The sequence below is a fragment of the Oreochromis niloticus genome, linkage group LG16 (genome assembly GCF_001858045.2).
Source record: "Oreochromis niloticus isolate F11D_XX linkage group LG16, O_niloticus_UMD_NMBU, whole genome shotgun sequence".
Lineage (NCBI taxonomy): Eukaryota > Metazoa > Chordata > Actinopteri > Cichliformes > Cichlidae > Oreochromis > Oreochromis niloticus.
In genome coordinates, this window is record NC_031987.2 from 17,404,168 (window position 1) to 17,421,992 (window position 17,825).

General features: G+C 41.6%; 1 protein-coding gene across 1 annotated transcript; it reads right to left on the minus strand.

Annotated features, from left to right (window-relative positions):
• Positions 1–2,310: 2,310 nt before the first annotated feature.
• Positions 2,311–17,541, minus strand: rap2aa (RAP2A, member of RAS oncogene family a). The gene is made up of 2 exons (XM_003447289.5): positions 16,327–17,541; positions 2,311–4,071 (listed from the first exon to the last, which is right to left on the minus strand). Exons 1-2 carry the CDS (start codon positions 16,638–16,640, stop codon positions 3,834–3,836), a joined length of 552 nt encoding a protein of 183 aa, XP_003447337.1. The 5' UTR covers positions 16,641–17,541; the 3' UTR covers positions 2,311–3,833.
• Positions 17,542–17,825: the final 284 nt, after the last annotated feature.

Sequence of the window (17,825 nt, forward strand, 5' to 3'; positions counted from 1 at the left end):
ACACCTACACTGGGAAACTCGGGAGGGGGGGTTGTTTTCAAGCTGATTTTATTTATATTTTCCACAGTTTCCCGCTGAGAATTCAGTGTCTCATGACGCTGCCGCAAATTCCTTGAAAGTCATTCTAGCTCCAGCTCTGTGAGGAGTTGAGGGAAAGGGCAAACGGAGTGCACAAAGATAATTTTAAAAACACAACACAGTTCATAAGGTAACACTGCACCACAGCTATTAGGCTGATACATGTGAGCCATTAGGTGATCCATTCTCATTAAAACTCTTTCACTGAACAATAAGGATATTGTACCTCATTTAGCTAAATGTTTCCACAAACACAAAGGCTGCTGCTGAAGAGGGATACTGCTTCCTAATGAACCCCGCTGAGACCTATCATCTTCAGGTCCTTCAGCCCTCTGCCCGCCGTCTCATCAGAGCAGATAAAGCACCTCAGAGATTGAGACGGTCCTTACATCAGGTGCCTGAAGGTGGATGCTGACAAGCGTCTCAGAGGAGATGCTGACTCTCACTTCTCCAGCTCAATTAACTAGTGTTTCCCCCCACTGCCACTTCTACTCTGCATCAGTGATTTAGAACAATCTCAAAGACCCACTGAGGCAAACTAAGAAAAAAAAGAGGTGGAATAAAAAGGAGTCAGCATTAAAAATATAACTTCAGATACAGCTTTTGGTTCATTGCCTTTGACACGAGGGATTACCTCATGTGTATCTTAACTCTTGGCAACTGAAATCTTAGTCAGTTACTCAAAGAACACTTGAACAAATACCATTTGGTTTTAAGTTAATGCTCTATTTTCCTCCCACAATCCGAAGAAATTCATGTTAAATGTTAATCTTTAGTTGGCTGTAGATGTGGATGTGAACCTAAATGACTCTCAAGACAAAAATGACTGTCAAGTACTGGATGTACAGGATAACCAGGCCTCTCACACAGTGTCAGCTGGGAGCTGGCAGAGGATCCAGCCTGCCCATGAACCTAAAAGAGGTTAAAAAATGGCTGGATTAAATGTTAATATTTTGTAATAATTCACGATAAATTATAGTCTATTTCTTCCTCTCTCAGTGCCTATGCAATGCCAAGGGAAGTCATTCTTTTTTATTTTTTGGGGATTGAGGGTTTTTGACTCACTGTTGCTACAAAAAACTATTATCTGGAGAAAAAGAAATCCAATTAAGAAGATGAACAAAGTAGTAGCACACACATTGCATGAGTTTGACTCAAAATCACAGCAAATGATTTTGGATCCTTTTTGCAATCTGCTAAGAACAATGTGCTGCTGGACTAACGAGACGACGTTTTGTAATTATCTTTGAGTCCTGCAAGTCTTCATGGGAGTCAATAGTCTCCTCCTGACTCAAGACTGGAGTAGAGATCCAACGAAACCCCGAACACAGGTATTTTAATGCACTCCATATATAAGAACACTGAATTGTTTGGATCTCTTTTGGGCCATTTCACTTACCTTTGCTTTGGTGGTTTTTTATGTGGCTGTTTCTAAGACGGTTTTTGTTTCCACAGATCAGCCTGAGCATCTCTACACCTCTCAATATGACTCAAAATGAGTCAAAATGAATCTTTACCTACTACTTGTTATTATTAGTACAGAGCAATGTTATTTTGGATATAGTCATCACCCCCGTCCCTTTACTTTTAAGCTTTATTAGGCAGGATAGTGTAGAGAAGGAAGAAATGAAAGAGTGCAGGGGAATGACACGCAAGCCAAGGTCAGACCCAGGCCCCTGCATTAGCCTTTGGCATATGGACTGCCTGCTTAACCAGATGACCTACAGTGACACATCAATCCACCAATCAGCTTCTTAATCTCCTTCCCTACACGTTCAAAGCTATGATTGGTCAAATTACTGGGGAATCAGGTTGTATATGTGTAAAACATAGACAATAAATAAAATAATGAATATGAATTAAAAACAGTACAAAACTTTCAACAGGAAGACGCAGCTTTCAGACTTGAGGAAGACCAGCAGCGTGCTGGATTCCTGATTACCTGATTGGACGCAGGCAAAGTAGGCAAATGCAAGTTCATCTTCAGCAATAGTTTTCTCAGTACTGTGCTCGAATAACGCTGGTGAAGGAAAAATAGTAGTAGATGTGACAATTTTTCATCATGCCAGGCACAGTTTTAAAACTGATGAGGATATAAACAAATAAACAACCACACTGTAAATCCAAATTGGATATCATATATCCAATTACAGTAGTTATCTCATAGCTGAACAGAAGCCACATTTTTCCTCCCATTCAGTTAATTTCACTGAAGCTCGCCAGTCGCACTGATAGTGTTGAACGCACTTTTATTGTTTAGGTGTCAAATGTAACAGTGTCACCATTCAGAGAGGGATAAAGAGTAAATGGTCACATAAAAAAATATAAAATCAACAATGAAAATGGTCACACGGGGAAAGTCTGCTTCCCGTGGCAACATAGATGTACAGTTGAGACAGTGTCCAGATCCAGACATGTATGTGTTTGATTTGCACGTTTTTTTTTTCCACAGCCTATAGTAATCTCAGACAATAAGAGTCCTTTTTTTTGTTCACTAGCCATGCATACAGTTGACAATTCCACATGTGTTGAGTCAGTGTCTTCATAGGAGCTGGCACTTTCCATACAAAATATTTACACTACCATTTATTATTCTTATTATCACCGCCGCCTCCGTCGGTACTATTTGTTACTATGAATTTGAATACTCTGAGCACATAAAGAATGGCATCAGGATGTCGAAAGTGTGGAGCGCCACATTTCATATTGATACCAGAGGACGAAAACAAATAAAAAGTATGACAAATGTTGGCATCTTCACTTTAAATGTCACCCATTCCTGAAAAGAGTTTGGAGAGACGGTCTGCGGAGATATTCAAACACTGAAATCACTCTTTGTCCCATCAGGATGAAGTGGTTAGTTATATTACTACTCAGCAATCTGCTGTCAGAGTCTCCTGGAGAGGAAAACAAAACATCACACGATATGTGAAAGACTCCGCTATGCTTACTATCATATCTCAAAGTGAGAAAATAGGAAAGAGATGACTGCATCGTTGTTTTTTTGTTTTTGTTTTTTTTTAAAGAAAGACACTGACTTATCCTTTTTCTCTCCATTCCTTTTTTTTGAACAGCAGAAAAAAAAAAACCTAAGAAAATCGAGGCGCTTTGAGGGCACCTCTTTGGTTCAGCCCTGTGATGAGTAGAAAAAAAATATCCCTCCGCCAACCTCTGCGAGAATTAAACTGGGAGCAACGTTGTACATAATGGAAATCAAATGCTTCTCAAACTGGATCCCAGAAATCTGTTATGTGTGTTCAGCAGCTACTTGCAACAGAGTCATGGTAACAGGAAATGCATCTCAGTGGTGTGTGTGAAAACTGCAATAACAACAGTTATTTCTAGCAGATTGTTTAGGAAGCTATAATGAGTAAAGATCCCGGTCTGTTATTCTTTGCTGACAATATTTGCTTCCTCATAACAGAATAACTTAAACAAACAAACAAAAAACAGAGTGTAAAATAAGGCGAGGGCATGTTCCGTTTGTCGTTTGTCAATTACCTTTGCGGCAAATTCCTGGCATTTTTCATTCAAAATGTATGCAATACTCACGTGTTATTATTCTTATTAATCATGTCACTGCAAATGTTATGCTCCACTGACTTGGTATCCATTGCGCTCAACTGTGAATTCATTTTCAGTTTAATCGGCATGTGCATGTGTGTGTCTAAGTGTGTATCTGTCCACTGCAAGTCAAACAAGTTCCCTCTAAGTGGACTTTTTGCCTGGCCTGTTCCTGGTGGCCCCCCCCAGGGCTATTGTATATTGCAAGAGGAGCAGCAGGGGTCGTCCTTGTCTGGCTGGGCGGCGTAGTCCATCTGCCGAACGATCTCAGCGAACAGTTCGTCTACCATAGTTTTGCTCTTAGCCGAGGTCTCCATGAACGGGCAGCCCCACTCCTCGGCTAGAGCCTGACCTTCGCTGGATGATACCTCCCTCTCGCTTTCCAAGTCCACCTTGTTCCCCACCAAGATCACGGGAACCTTTTCGTACCTGAAAGCACACACAGACCGACGTCAGTTTGTCAGACACACAGAAAAAGCAACTGCTGCATGTGTGGCAAATCAGAGGTTTTTATTTGATTATGTTTTTCCCATAAAAGTGAAAAGAAGGCAATTCCCCTTTCAGAACTTGGTTTTAGCACATGCTAAATAAGAAAAAAAAAAGGCGTACAGTGACTAAAACCTTCACCTGTTGCACTTACAAAAATCATAATTATTTAAAGAAGATCTGATACATTTATTTCAGGCTCCATATTTTTATTCTACTAAAATAGGTTTGCATAATGGAATTTAGGATCATCTTTATTTATCTGATAGTGGGCATTAGTGCAGCTCCTCAGTTCATCATGTATCTAGAACAAACTGTTCCAAACTCTTTTTCCTTATAGTTAATCTCTCCTGATTGGCTGTCCCATGCAAACAGAAGGTCTGAAGAACAGGTGGGTGGGGCTGAGATGACCAGTGACAACATACAGAGCAAAGAATAGAAAAAAACCCACCTCTACTATCTCTAACCGAGGATCTGAAGCCAAAGCTTTTGGCTCACATTGATTTCCAGTGCAGACACCGGTATCATGATTGGAATCTTTGGCCTTGTTTAATAAGTGCATCCACCATTGTAACAGTATATGTATGATAGACAATAAGAAAAAAAGTATAATAGCCTCTTAAAAAGAGGCAGGAAGCAACAGGCAACAGGTAACAGGTAAGAAAGCATCTTTACTGGGTTACTGATTTATCATCAGGCAAATGTAAAAATGCTAACCACTGAGTCAGCACATCTGGCAAAAAAATTATGATGATTATCACGACTATCAACAGAAAATTTAACCTAAAAATCAATCTAAAAAGCCTATGTGGACTTTACATCATAGCCACTGTTTGAGCTTGCTAGGAACTCACGTGTACTAACATGCCTATATGGCTGGAGTGATTGAAACCTAAGAGAAAAGCTTAGATTACCACCATTCTGATATCATTTTGATGACTTTTGAACCGTAGTCCTGCAGTTATTCTTTCCATAACAACGACAGCCTCTATTTAGTTTCTCCAGTTTATTATACTGGGAGTTGGTGGTTTCATCCAAGAAGCTGTTACTACAACCAGCAGCATAATTCTTTGCTAACATACCAGTTTTTGCATTTGCTACATTATCCAGTCACGTGACCATTAAATTAACATCAATTCTCAGCCTCTGTTTAATCCCTTTTTGACATCTTTCCATCTTTTATCTTTCCCAAGTTGTTTTCCAATCTCTCTAACAAAAAAAGCCTGGATCTTTGAAAATAATGATCTCGGTGGTTATTTTTGAAAAGCTCAGCTGGGTGAAAGAGGTGGGCTCGTTCTGACTGAAAGGTCACAAGAAGGATAAAGATGAAAGTGTTTCCACTTTAGCATATGCGTGGACTCTGAGTGTGGGAGGAAGCTTTTTTCAGATCAAGAACCAGAGCGTCACCAGCTTCATCTAAGCACTAAGTGTAAAGCCTGACCCAGTACAGCACAGGAAACGGGTACTATAGCTGTGACCCCTGAGGGCAGGAAGTGGCCATAATCCTTTGAGCTCTGAACTCCTTGGCACATAGCTAAAGCACAAAATGTCACTGTGGAACTGGACTACTTTGAGGACAGCCAGAGGATGCGGTCGGTTAAAATAAATAGGCTGCTCTATAATTACTTAAAAAGAAGCAGCTGCGATGCATTTCCACCAATATGATCAGTACATCAGTTTTGATATTGGGGAACATGGCGGGCTTCTGAGGCACTTTGTACACATCAGAGGAGATAACAAAGCTCAAAAACATCAGAGAGATAGCAGATCATGCGTATTCGCATCCTTTAAACAACAGGTTGTTATTTCTTTCATGCTTATCAGTATGCAAAACGACCGAGGGGGCGCTTTCCATCTGTCGGACCTGTCGTTTGAACCAAGTTTAAACGTCTGTGTTCAATTCACACTTCACGGCACAGTCAAATTTAACCCGAGCACCTGTCAGCATCATTAGGATTTTCAAATTCTGCACTCGCTCTGTGAATTATAGATGCCTTTAAGTTATTCACCAAAATTAATATCATCCTCATCCTTGTTTGTTATAATAAACTGGTAAAGATGGAACTGGCTACTGTTGAAAAGACGGGGTGACTACTGTGAAGCCTTTCCAGGCTGAGCAGCCAGAGCGTTTCTCAGAGGTAAGGGGGGCTGCAGGTTTCAGCGTTAAATAAGCTTAAACTAGCCGACTTTGATCTACTCATGAATACATTATCCAGTGAACTTTAATCTCAACTATCCCGTTCTGTTCCCAGGATGAGCCGAGAGGAGCTACCAGAATTTAAGAGACAATCTCTGAGGTCGGTCGGTCGGTGTGTGACCAAAAGTGTTCCTCTTTGAGCTTGGCAGGCAACCTGAATGAGAAACAACATGTTATGCTTCTCAACTTTAACATTCAGCGTACAGTGCCGCAGTTCTCATTCGCTGCATTCCTGGTGTCAATAAAAACAGCAAGGCTGTGATTTTTCTGAGAACTTCTTTGGATCTAGTGGGTGGTAGGTTATTTTTTGCCTTGAACCTTAAATTCCCTTTCCCACCTTCACTGAAAAAACCCCCAAACCCTAAGCATTGTTGTGGGTGGGCAGATTGAAAGGCAAAATCTTTACTTTTACAGCTGCATCCATTTAAAAGAAGGGCCTCTGTGTTTAGTTGGGCTAATGGTGCCACTTTGGGTCCTCCGTTCAGCTGTTTGTCTCCCACTCTAAATCACTCAAAGAGGAACGTATCTTGTAACATGTACCATCAGAAGCTGTTTCACACAAGCTCTCACTTTTCTGCCAAAACTGTTTGCACAAACCCAGCAAATATGACAGAAACACCGAGGTTATTTCACAGTTCAAAACTGGTTTCAGTTCAGTTCAGGAGAGCAAAACCTACACAATAGAAAACCTTATGTTGATGTTGTTTCCATGGACAACACTGGTACAGTTAAAGTAGAAGTGAAAAAAGTCATATTATCGCAACAAAGAAGGTACATTTTTCTGTTATTTCACATGTGTTGGTTTTTAGAATTTTCTCTTTGGTTTCACTGGGAGAAATCGTGAAACCAGAAGAAGTAAAAACTAAAACTGCTTTCCAGTGGAAAGTTGTGAAAAATCTATTTTTTTAAGGTAAAAGATACTAAAATGTTTGAATGAGTTCTACTGAGCGCTGTGATTGACTAATGACCTGTCCAGGATATACCCCACCTTTCACCCAAGACCAGCCGGAACAGACTACATCTGGACTGCAATCCTGAACTCAATAAGTGGTTAAAAAAATGGGTGGACAGATTTTCAACTCACCAGTTATTAGTCAACTCGCATCAATCCTCAAATTTAAATAGTAAAGTGTTCCTTCATTTTTTTGAAGCAGTGAAATGAAGTGAAACAATGAAGAAGTGACGCTACATGTACATGGACCCTGGCATAGACCTTAGTCTTCAGCTTACTCCACAGATTTTAAGTCAGAAATGTTCACTTTGGTCTTCTTAAGGTAGTTCTTCACCAGGAGCTACATCTGTTGGGTTATTGTTGTGTTGGAAGACAAAGTGATGACCCAGACCCAATTTTGCTGCTGACTAGTTTTTTTTTCTTCCACCTTGACGAGATTCCCAGTTCCAGCTGAACTAAAGCATTCCCACACCATAATACTCCTACCTATGTGTTTCACTGTAGGGATGGTGTACTCTGGGTTTTATGCCTCTGCCTTCTTTCTCCAAACATAAGCAGAGTCTCTGTGGCCAAAGAGCTCAAAGTGTCTCCTCTGCACAAGTGGACTTTCTCTTGCTCTGCAACTCCCTTCAAAGTTCTAGTGATTGTATTCTTTAAGACAGATCTCGACTTGGCTAAGATTCACTCTTGGCAGTCGTTCTGGGGTCTCTCACCAGTTTTCTTTCCAGCGTCTTTGAAATCTTTAACTTCTTCCTCTTGCCAGGCTTTTTCTTTACTGTGTGACTGTCTTTGAATTTCCTGATGATACTTCTCACTCCAGTGCTTGACACTTGGAAATGCAGTGAAAACTTTGTGTACCCATCTCCTCCTCTGTGAGCATTAACAATTCCTTTTCTCAAGTCGAAACTGATTCCCTTTGTTTTTGGCATGCTGCTTTCTCAGGTGACAGCTTAAACTCTTGCTGAGGTTTTTAGACTGTTTGTAAATTAGAAGAGAAACCTCAGTTTTAGCTTGATTTGACAAGATTTGTGCGTTACAAAGATAAAGCACATTGCACAACAGTGGCTTGTGCAATGGCTCTTTTTCATAGTGTAATAATATCGACCCTGGTAATCCTTGTTTTTGCTAAGCTGTCAGTCACTTGCTATGTTAAAAAAAGTGCTAAAGTGTCAAAAAAACCAAACGAACTTTAATTTATTTTGTTGTCCCGAACAGCAGAAGTATCTTAAAATCACATTAAACTGTGTGTGAGTGTGCCACATGCTTTTTTTGGTCAGCTGTTTGCAACTTATGTAGCTCGTTTGGGCCTCGTCATTACAGGAACACAGCACAAAGACATGTGGACCCAAAGAAGAGAGGGTCTATATATAGTCATAATAACAGAGAAGAAAAGCGGCAGTCCAAGGAGGTGTGAGACAGAGGCTGCCATGGATACTAAGGCTCACAGAGACTCGGCGTTAAGGTTGTCGGCCAACCACTGGTGGCTGATACAAGAAAGTAAGGCTCGACTGCTGCAGAAAACACAGGCCTCGAAATACAAACGAATTACTGAGCGGGATTCGTTTGTGCTGTGACACAAACAGCACAAACAACATGTCGCTCTTTAGCCTTCGGCTTGTGAGCCTGATGCCAGAGGCAGTGGAACACTCTGACTGCAAACATCCATTCAAGCTTGCTCAGACACAGCTTATCTATAATGCATGATGCAGATCAACTCACACAGGCCTTGCTGACAGACGGTAGAAACCGGCTGCCCAAGAGCCACTGGTTTTGACTCTGGGCAGCAGCAGGCAGGAAAGGCTGTGTGCTGGGCACCCCTTCCCTGCGAATAGCATTTTTGTAGAGGGTCTTCAGTTTAGCCAGGGGAGAGAATTCAGCTGAGTCAGAAGGCAGCACAAAGCTCCTCTTTTTGCCACATTAGGGCACCGAAAGATTTAATCAGGAATGGCTTCTTTGACCCACGGCAAGAACGCAAAGATTTTCCCTTTAAAACAAGCAATAATCTATAACAAATAAAACACTTTAATTCTGTTTGGGATGGTTATGAGAATTCATTATTTGCTTCCCAAAGCCTTCAAAAATCGACCCCGTTTACTGATGATAGACACACTGGCCAAGAAGTGCCAAAATGGACAAGATAAATGAGTACTGAACTTGACAGACTGTACAGATTTCCTTGGATCTGATTTATCACAGCAATACTCTGGCACACTACCAGGTCTCTGTGGGTGATTATGCTGTCTGACACAAATTACTTCTCTTATGAAGTACACGGCCAAATATCTAAAATGCAAGTACCATTTTAGTAGAAATTTGTTCGGGTTGAACAGTCGGTCAGTAATACGCTTTGAATAATTCATGGAAAAGTTCTAACTGGAAAATACGGCCCTTATCCTTTCATATCTGTTAAGGACGATATTTCCCTTTTATCATACTGTCAGTATCAACCTCATGATAGAAAAAAAACAGTTGAAAGAGTTAGTCAGAAATCTCACTGGACCACCAGAAAAAAAAAAAAATCAGTTTGACGGCATACTTCACAATAAAAGAACAATTAGGATGCATAAAGGAGCTTATTAGTTTCCAGCTTCAGCTCTTAAGGGATTTTTATGGAGATTTGTTAAAATAAACACTCGCAGTAAAACTTGGTAAATAACCACAAACACTATACGGTGCATTTTTATAATATGTGGTTTGTAGCATCACTGAAACTCTCGCTAAGGTACAATGTAACAAAAGATGGGAGAATGAACACACGTCAGGAGCTCTGCAACAGCTGAACAGTGTAGGGTCTGGGTTTGCCAGGGGTTGCAATTAATTACCAGAATACCATCTAAACAGAGTGTGCAATATTATAGCTCTTATGTTGCTTTACTCAAAATATTTTTAGTGCACATTTTTTTTCATAAGGCTGCTTATCGCTTGAGAAACATTATGGCTCCCTGGAGGTTAGAATGACTCTCCTTTGAAGGTGGTGGAGACCATGTGATGGGGGAGGTGGCTCGAGCTGTAATGCAACACACTAAATATAATAATGCATACGGTCGGCTCAGTGGAAAACCTCTCCTGCAGATCTTTTATGTTTCCTGGCTCAGTTTTGCGCAGCTGACTCCCAAGCTGTTTATTTGTGCTGCTCCCTTAACAAGCCGCAAACCTGGAATAATCTGAAAAAAGCAGTGTACATCAGAAATGACTGATCACTACTTTGGATCATATTTTATAGTTTTTTGTTCTTTGTTTCTTTGTTCTGCTAACATGCACTTCTCATGCACTTCCCCGGGCTCTGAGGCTTAGACACAATGGTGCTTTAAATTAATTGCTCAGCTGGCATTCCACCTTAACTCACAATGGCAGTGGTAAGATGCAAAGGTTTGTCACATTTCTTAATTTAGCAAGTAGGCCTGCCTGACAATTAGTCCGCTAAACATTAATTGAAATAGAGGGTCTGATTTCGTGGACACTTGAGGTTTGTTGCAGGAAAAAACAAACAAACATAAAGTCTCCAACAGGGTTGTCAAACATAAGGCTTGGGGACCAGAATCAGCCTGGTAAAGCCTCCAATCCAGGTCATTGGACAAGAAGTGAAGGAGGACATAGATTTGGAAAAAAGTGTATTTTAATGTTTTACAGCCTTTCCTATTGATAAAGAGCTCCCCCATCACCATTAATACTACACCAAAGGAATTAAGTAACAGATAAACAATTAAATGACAAAAAAGTTTTTCCACTATGGTCTGTAGAAATTGGATTTTTTTGGTTTGTTTGTTACAATGCCTCCACATTTTTCTTTTTTAAAAGAAGCTTTTTGTGAATTAACAAAACCTTTCTACTTTATAATTATGGACAGTCTGGGCAATGAGCTACTAGAACTTTTTTCATAGTTTTCATTTATTTGCAGCATTTCTTTCATGTAGAAAAACTGAGACACAGTTCTGAAATGGCACTTCTTTTTCTTACACTGATAAAGGGGAGTTTCATTGGTCTGGCCCACTTAAGATCACAGTGGGCTCCACGTGGGCATCGATATAAAATGAGTTTGACATCACTTGTCTGCAGAAATACAGGAAACCCTCACTGTCAGTTCACTGAGGTTGTTAAAGAGTAATTCAGAAAAGTGGGATTGTTTTGAGAAAATAAAAGATAAAAACAAATCAGGTTACATACAAATGATCCAGCTGGGCATTCACTGACTGCAAACATAGCTTATTTAAAATATGTAAAACCAGTGTTAGAAACTTTATAATTAGCATGTTATGGTCTTGTTAACAAGCTAGGTCCCTTCACTGTTATGCATGTAAAATATATATATATTTTAAGAGCATATTATTATTAAATTTTTGCATTTCTCTGAGCAATCCCACAGTATTAAGAAAGTTATTGCATGCAAATTTGTGTTGATTTTAAAAATTATTCAGGTTTACTTCTACATCTATAACCAAATATTGCAGTACTGTATCTCAAAGACTGAAAATTGTCTATATTTGAGTTATGCATGGACTAATGATGGCTTTTCCCCCCTAAAGGATTTGTATTTTTGGTGCAGTGATAGTTTGAGTCAACTCCTGATGGAAGAGTGGATATTTTGTGAGATATGGCTTACAATGTAACAACTAATGACAGTGGACTATCTCTGTGGGATATCTAATCTATTGGCAACACTACCACACTATCTATCCATACATCCATTTTCTCAACTGCTTATCCAGTTCAGGTTCGTGGGGGTGCCGGAGCCTACTGCAGTTGTCCTTGGGCAAGAGATGGAGTACACCTTGGATAGATGGCCAATCCATCACAGACCTAACGCACAGAGACAGACAATCATTTGTGCTTACATCTACACCTACGGTACAGCTAATTTGGAATCACAAATGAATCTAAAATGCACTTCTTTGGACTGTGGAGGAAAGCCGGCATAGCCGGAGAGAACCCGCGCAGACGCAGAGGGAACATGGAAACTCCACAACAGAAAGGACCTCAGCCAGCCAGGAGATTTAACCCGGAACCATCACGCTGCGATACATCAGAATAAATGACTGCATACTGGTAGCACTGCAAAAACTTCACTTGCTTTATGAGGTGAGTTAATGTCCCACCAGCTGAACTAGTCTGATCCTTTTTGAAGTTGTGACTTTTAAAACAGATGAGAAACAACTTGCTGGTGTTTCAAAATTTCTCAGGGAGGTGAAGTACAGCCCTGTTGGGGCTCATAACACTTTTTTTTTATTGCCATTGTGAAGTAATCAGTATTGACCTTTAGCTTCATTCATTTCCCCAGTTTTGACAATAGACAAAAACCCCATCACATGGACCTTGTCCTCGGGAGCTGGCTTGCCGAAGACGATTTACATTCTTGCAGGAACCTCCGTCAGGTGACATGGAGAAAAGTTCAGAACTGCGGTAAAAGTGTGAAAACTTAAAAAACGAATAAATGTGCAGATGGCCCAGCAACAGCAACAACCACTGCTGGAATGCAGTGCCAACAGCAGGGTTTATTATGCTATCCCGTTTCACCACTTTCTTCCTCACTACCCTCACATGCTACTTCTATTTCTACTCTCTGAAGTCACCAATCACAACACATCCCTGGTATATAGCTAACTGCAGCTGAAGCGACGAGGTCCCCAGTGAGCACAGGCAGGCCAGGGTGTAATCATGTCCACCCAAGGCCCCTGTGCTAACGCCTGCCTGTGCTGCTATCAGCGGGCACTGATAGAAGCTGACAGGGTTCAGAGTGAGAGCGACGCGCAGCAGCGCCTCTGACCTGAGCGACGGGCGATACGGTCGTGACCGGTCATCAGTGTTTTGTTAGTGAGGAGCGACAGAGAGGGAAAACAAAAACATCGCCAATGCTGTTCACATAGTTGCTGACAGGATTTGCCTGAGAAACCTGTGAGTGGTTCACTCGGGTGTTTTAAAAGGATAATCAGACCCTTTTCTTCTCTAATGTTACCAGTAAGTTACCTCATCAATCTACATGATATGAGTCATGTCTTTGCTTTGTTTTTCCTACTGTGAGTAGTCATTTACAGCATTTCCCACAATTCCTTTCGATAGAACATGCCCGAACGTGTTGCATTTTAGCTGTGGGTCTGAGGTGAACAAAAGCATGTCTCCTTACAGTCAGGAAAGCAAACAAGCACTGATGAAATGTCTTTATGAGCATAAACTGTAACTTCTTCATCGTCTTCCGTGACACGTTTGTCACTATGCAAATGATGAAATTCAGTGCAAATTAGTGAAGCATTCAGAGTCCTCAGTGTTCCATGTAAAAAACTATTGAAAGGCCCAGAATACATTGCTAATTTTGGGTATCATTCAGACAGTCTTAGTACTTATTCAGTTACATATGATAGTGTGATAGTTTCTGTTTACATTTGCAGTTACCCAATGGGACACATAAGGCTTAACAAACGCAATGAATGCATTTGCTTTTAGAATAGAAAACTCCCATTAGTTACATAATGTACATTTGCAGTCCTCTTCACATTCTCTGGTAGAGCTTTAGTGTGTTACTCATGATGCTACTGCCACTTGTACGTCCCCAGAACAACGTGGAACCATTGGCTGGAATGTGGCTTGGACCTTCAGAGGCCTGTACTAAGAAGCAGGGTTTCATCTTATCCAGGTAATTTCAGGATTAAGTCTGATTTTCAGTATTACAATGGCAGACAACTTCTTACTGGTGTACATCGCAATGGTGTGAACCTAATCTGCTCAAGATCAGAGACAGGTATTAAATCTCTGCAGAGTGATCAATCAGTATTCTGGAAAATCTTGTCATCATTGCTGAAAGATCCATCAGACCTGTGTGCACGGAGAATAGATTATATATATTTTAAATCTATTTTATTGTTCTATATGCATCAATATATGAACCTGGCTTTCTTTCCTGGCTTCAAATAGGCTAAACTTTATTCATATAACAGCTCTTTACCAATCTTACTGACCAAAGTTCTTAAAGTGAACACTTACTGTATTATTCCACAGTGCTTTTCTCCTCACATACACTGCTGTGTATGTATTTTGCCAACAGTGAAGTTGCAGCGTGTCCTCTGATGGACAAACTGTACAACAGACACAGGATGCACTGAATTTGGATTTCTTACCTGTGTGCAATCTGGTCACCAGTCTTTGTACTGATGTAGCAGCACAGAATGAGCGCTGTTTAATATTTACAAGATTTTCCAACACTTTTCAGGAACAAAGAAGTCACCTTATGCAGCTGCAGTCATCAGAAGCTGTTATTAATCCTGCCAGCATGGATGAGGAGCAGAGAGCACAGTAAAAGCAAGCCGTTCCAGGTCTTAAATGAAATGTTTCTTGTTGCATGGTTAGTAGCAAACAAGGTCGATATTTGCTGATGTTAGAAAAAGTCTGAATAACCGAAGGAAATGTGCGCACTGCCATTCAGAGCGAACTTTCCGAAAGCAGGAGTGCATACAAAATGTGGGTCACAGCTTAATAATCGCATTGAATATGACATTTTTAAAGAAAAAAAAAAAGCACAATCCTAAGTTTTAGATGTCTAACTCCCCATGAAGCCCAGCACCAAATTAACTGCTGTGTGGGAGTAGTGTTGTGGAGGGCGATCTTTCTGCTACGGAAAATAAATTCTGCTGTCATATCAGACAACGGCACCAGACTCAGTGTTAGGTGTGAAAACACAACAGCCTGGCTGCATCTGCCCCGTGAGCGCACGCGCACACCATTTACATACAAGACGACACACGCTCACGCAGCAGACTCGACATACCTCTACTCGTACTCAACTCATATGGGAGAAACATGTTGACCTCATTCTTTCATCTGGAGCCACATAATAATAGGATTGTTTAGAAGGTGCATTTGAAAAAAGAAAGGGTCTAAATCCAATTAAGTGACAAAAACTAAAGGCAACCTATAAAAATAAACATCCACAGCATGATTATATTTCATTTTGAGGTGGAAGAGTGGAAGAACTGTGACAAGGGAGGGACAAAAACCTTATCCAACTACAGTATATAGTAAATAGCTGGATTATTAAACGGTATGAACTATAAGTTGATTTCAGTAGGGTTCTTCTTATTCTCTCTCCGGAGCCTATTTGACTCTCTGAACTAACTGTAACAAATCCACTGACACCTACAGTGACTGATGAACCCACACAGTCGCAGCCCAGCGCACAGTGCCTGCACACTGGAACACCGAAGCGGAGCTAACAAATACAGGACATTAACCAATCTGATCTGGATGACTTTTATAATCTCATGCTATGTCAGCAGGTGAGCATAGAGCATACAGTACAGCGTATCTGCACAGTACATTGGCCTAGAGCAAAGGAACACCAATAACATGACAGCTCCACGCAGCCTCAGCTAACCTCTCCCATGTGTCAATCAGCAGCTCACTGTGGTGACCTCATATCTGGATCATCTGTGCAGCAGCTCTGAGACATCAGGCTTTCCATTGTGCTGCTCTTCCTAAAGAGCTTGTGCAGCTTCTTAATTAAAAACACGGTGACTCCTCTGCAGATCTGTGCTTTCAACAGTCCCGCAGCTTTTTTTGTTTTTTTTCAGCCACTCTTTCTTGAAAGCTCTCTGCAGAGCCTCTCTTGCACTGGATCCTGGGTATTCCCGGTTGGGTGTTTCGCAAAGGTTGCAGCATCCAGTGGACACGGAGCGGCACTAGACAGCAGCTTGGCAGATCACTGACGCTATTTGTTTGCTCTGACAGGAAGACAGACGTGTCTTCGCAGAGCTGAGGGGTAGGAAGGATCAGCACTGTTGTCCTGTTAGTAAACACTAAAGTCAGACATTAGAAAGTCTGCAGGAACTTTATATGCTGGGTCAGAGGCGTGGGGGCAAGGAATATGGGTGAGACCTGGAATACCATAATAGGCATGGAGTGTTGTTGCCTTAAAGATGCATAACATCTCCAAGCAGGCCGAGACCCATCCTGAAACTACAGGGCCCATGAGTCCAGCATATGTGTGTGAAAAACAACCCCCAACAGTCACACTTAACATTATGGACATTACTCTTTTTTTTCCCCAGCACATGATTTCACCAACCTTTTCACTCTTATGATCTGATCCCTCATCGGCTTTATGTCCTGGAAGCTTTGCTGGTTGACAAGGCTGTAGACCAATATGAATCCTTGACCGTTTTTGATGTACAGGTCGCGCATTGAGGCGAACTGCTCGGTCCCAGCGGTGTCAAGGATCTCCAGCACCGAGGGCGAGGAGTCCACCTCGATCTCCTTGCGGTAAAAATCCTCTATGGTAGGGTCGTACTTCTCAATGAACGTCCCGGTCACAAACTGCACAGTGAGGGCGGATTTCCCGACCCCACCGCTGCCCAGGACCACCACTTTATACTCGCGCATCGTGGGATTTAAATCAAGTCGTAAGGTATCAATCTCCGCGCGTCATTGAAATCAACGCAAAATGCTCCCGTGCGAATCTCGCTCACCATTCGTGTCCCATTCTGAACGGGCTGTCAATAACACAGTCTTGTTCGCTGCTGCTCAGCTATGGCAGAGCACAAAGACTCGGCACCCCAAGATGGATTTCATTGTAGATATTCCCCCCATGCAGGCCAGACACTGACAGTTATACGAGCATCCGAGGACTGGAAGTGTCCGAAAAATGCGCAAAGGGAGAAAGAGAAGCTCGCCCGATGGTGCTGAACGTGCGGGTGTTCATCTGCTTAGCTCACCCCTCTCTGTGCTTCATAAAAAAACAAACTTGCTCCATCGAGGACACTGGGAAAACGCTGGCTTAGCCCCGGAATGAACTGCAGGCGCAATTTTTCAAGCTGCAGACCGCCTCAGAGAAACTCTCCCAAATTAAAGTGCCCTGACTTTCAGTTAAAGAACTTGCGTCTATTTGTTTCTGTTTCACCATCTCTGACATGTCTCCGCTTCTTCCCCGCTCTCCAGTGCGATTCCAGCCGCCATACTCTCGGGTGGAGACCCGCGGCCGCTGCGTTACCAGCCGGTCCCCACTCGGCTCCCGTACCGAGGCACCAAAAAAATAAAAGAAGAAGAAAAAAGGAAAAGCCTGTGGATCCTCCTTCGTCAGATGGATACATGAACAGCCCAATGGGCGCTTCCGCTTTCTGTACACCTCACATGTGCCTGAATGGCAGCCTCGCGGAGGAAGCCAGTGAGATTCGTCGCTGACATTTCCGTTCATGTGTTAAAATTCCCATCATTCGGTTGCCCCAGTGACATCCAAAGAGAGCTCATCCAATCACGGAGGCGGCTCGGGGATGTGTATCCAAGAGGAGGTGAAACGCACCGGATGCTGTTGCTATGGTAACGCTGCATTTAAATTTTTTTTATTTTGCTGCTATCCGAATCGAGAGTGAAAAGTCACTCACCTTGTAAACAAAAAATATAATAAACCTTTATTATTTTTTGATATTGAGCAATACAGGCTACACTCCAATTGAAACCGCCAGTTAAGTCTTTTTAATGGACTATTTTGGCTTTCATTAATAGTGATAAATACAATTCCACAGGACAGCTGTTTGAGCAAAGGGTAACACAAAAACATGAAAACATGCT

What these genes read in the sequence shown, in the direction of transcription:
- rap2aa (XM_003447289.5), bottom strand. Translation starts at nt 16,640, where the DNA reads ATGCGCGAGTATAAAGTGGTGGTCCTGGGCAGCGGTGGGGTCGGGAAA. An exon ending in CAGATCATAAGAGTGAAAAG is followed by an intron (nt 4,072 to 16,326) that starts GTTGGTGAAATC and finishes GTGTGCTTTCAG; the next exon opens with GTACGAAAAGGTTCCCGTGA.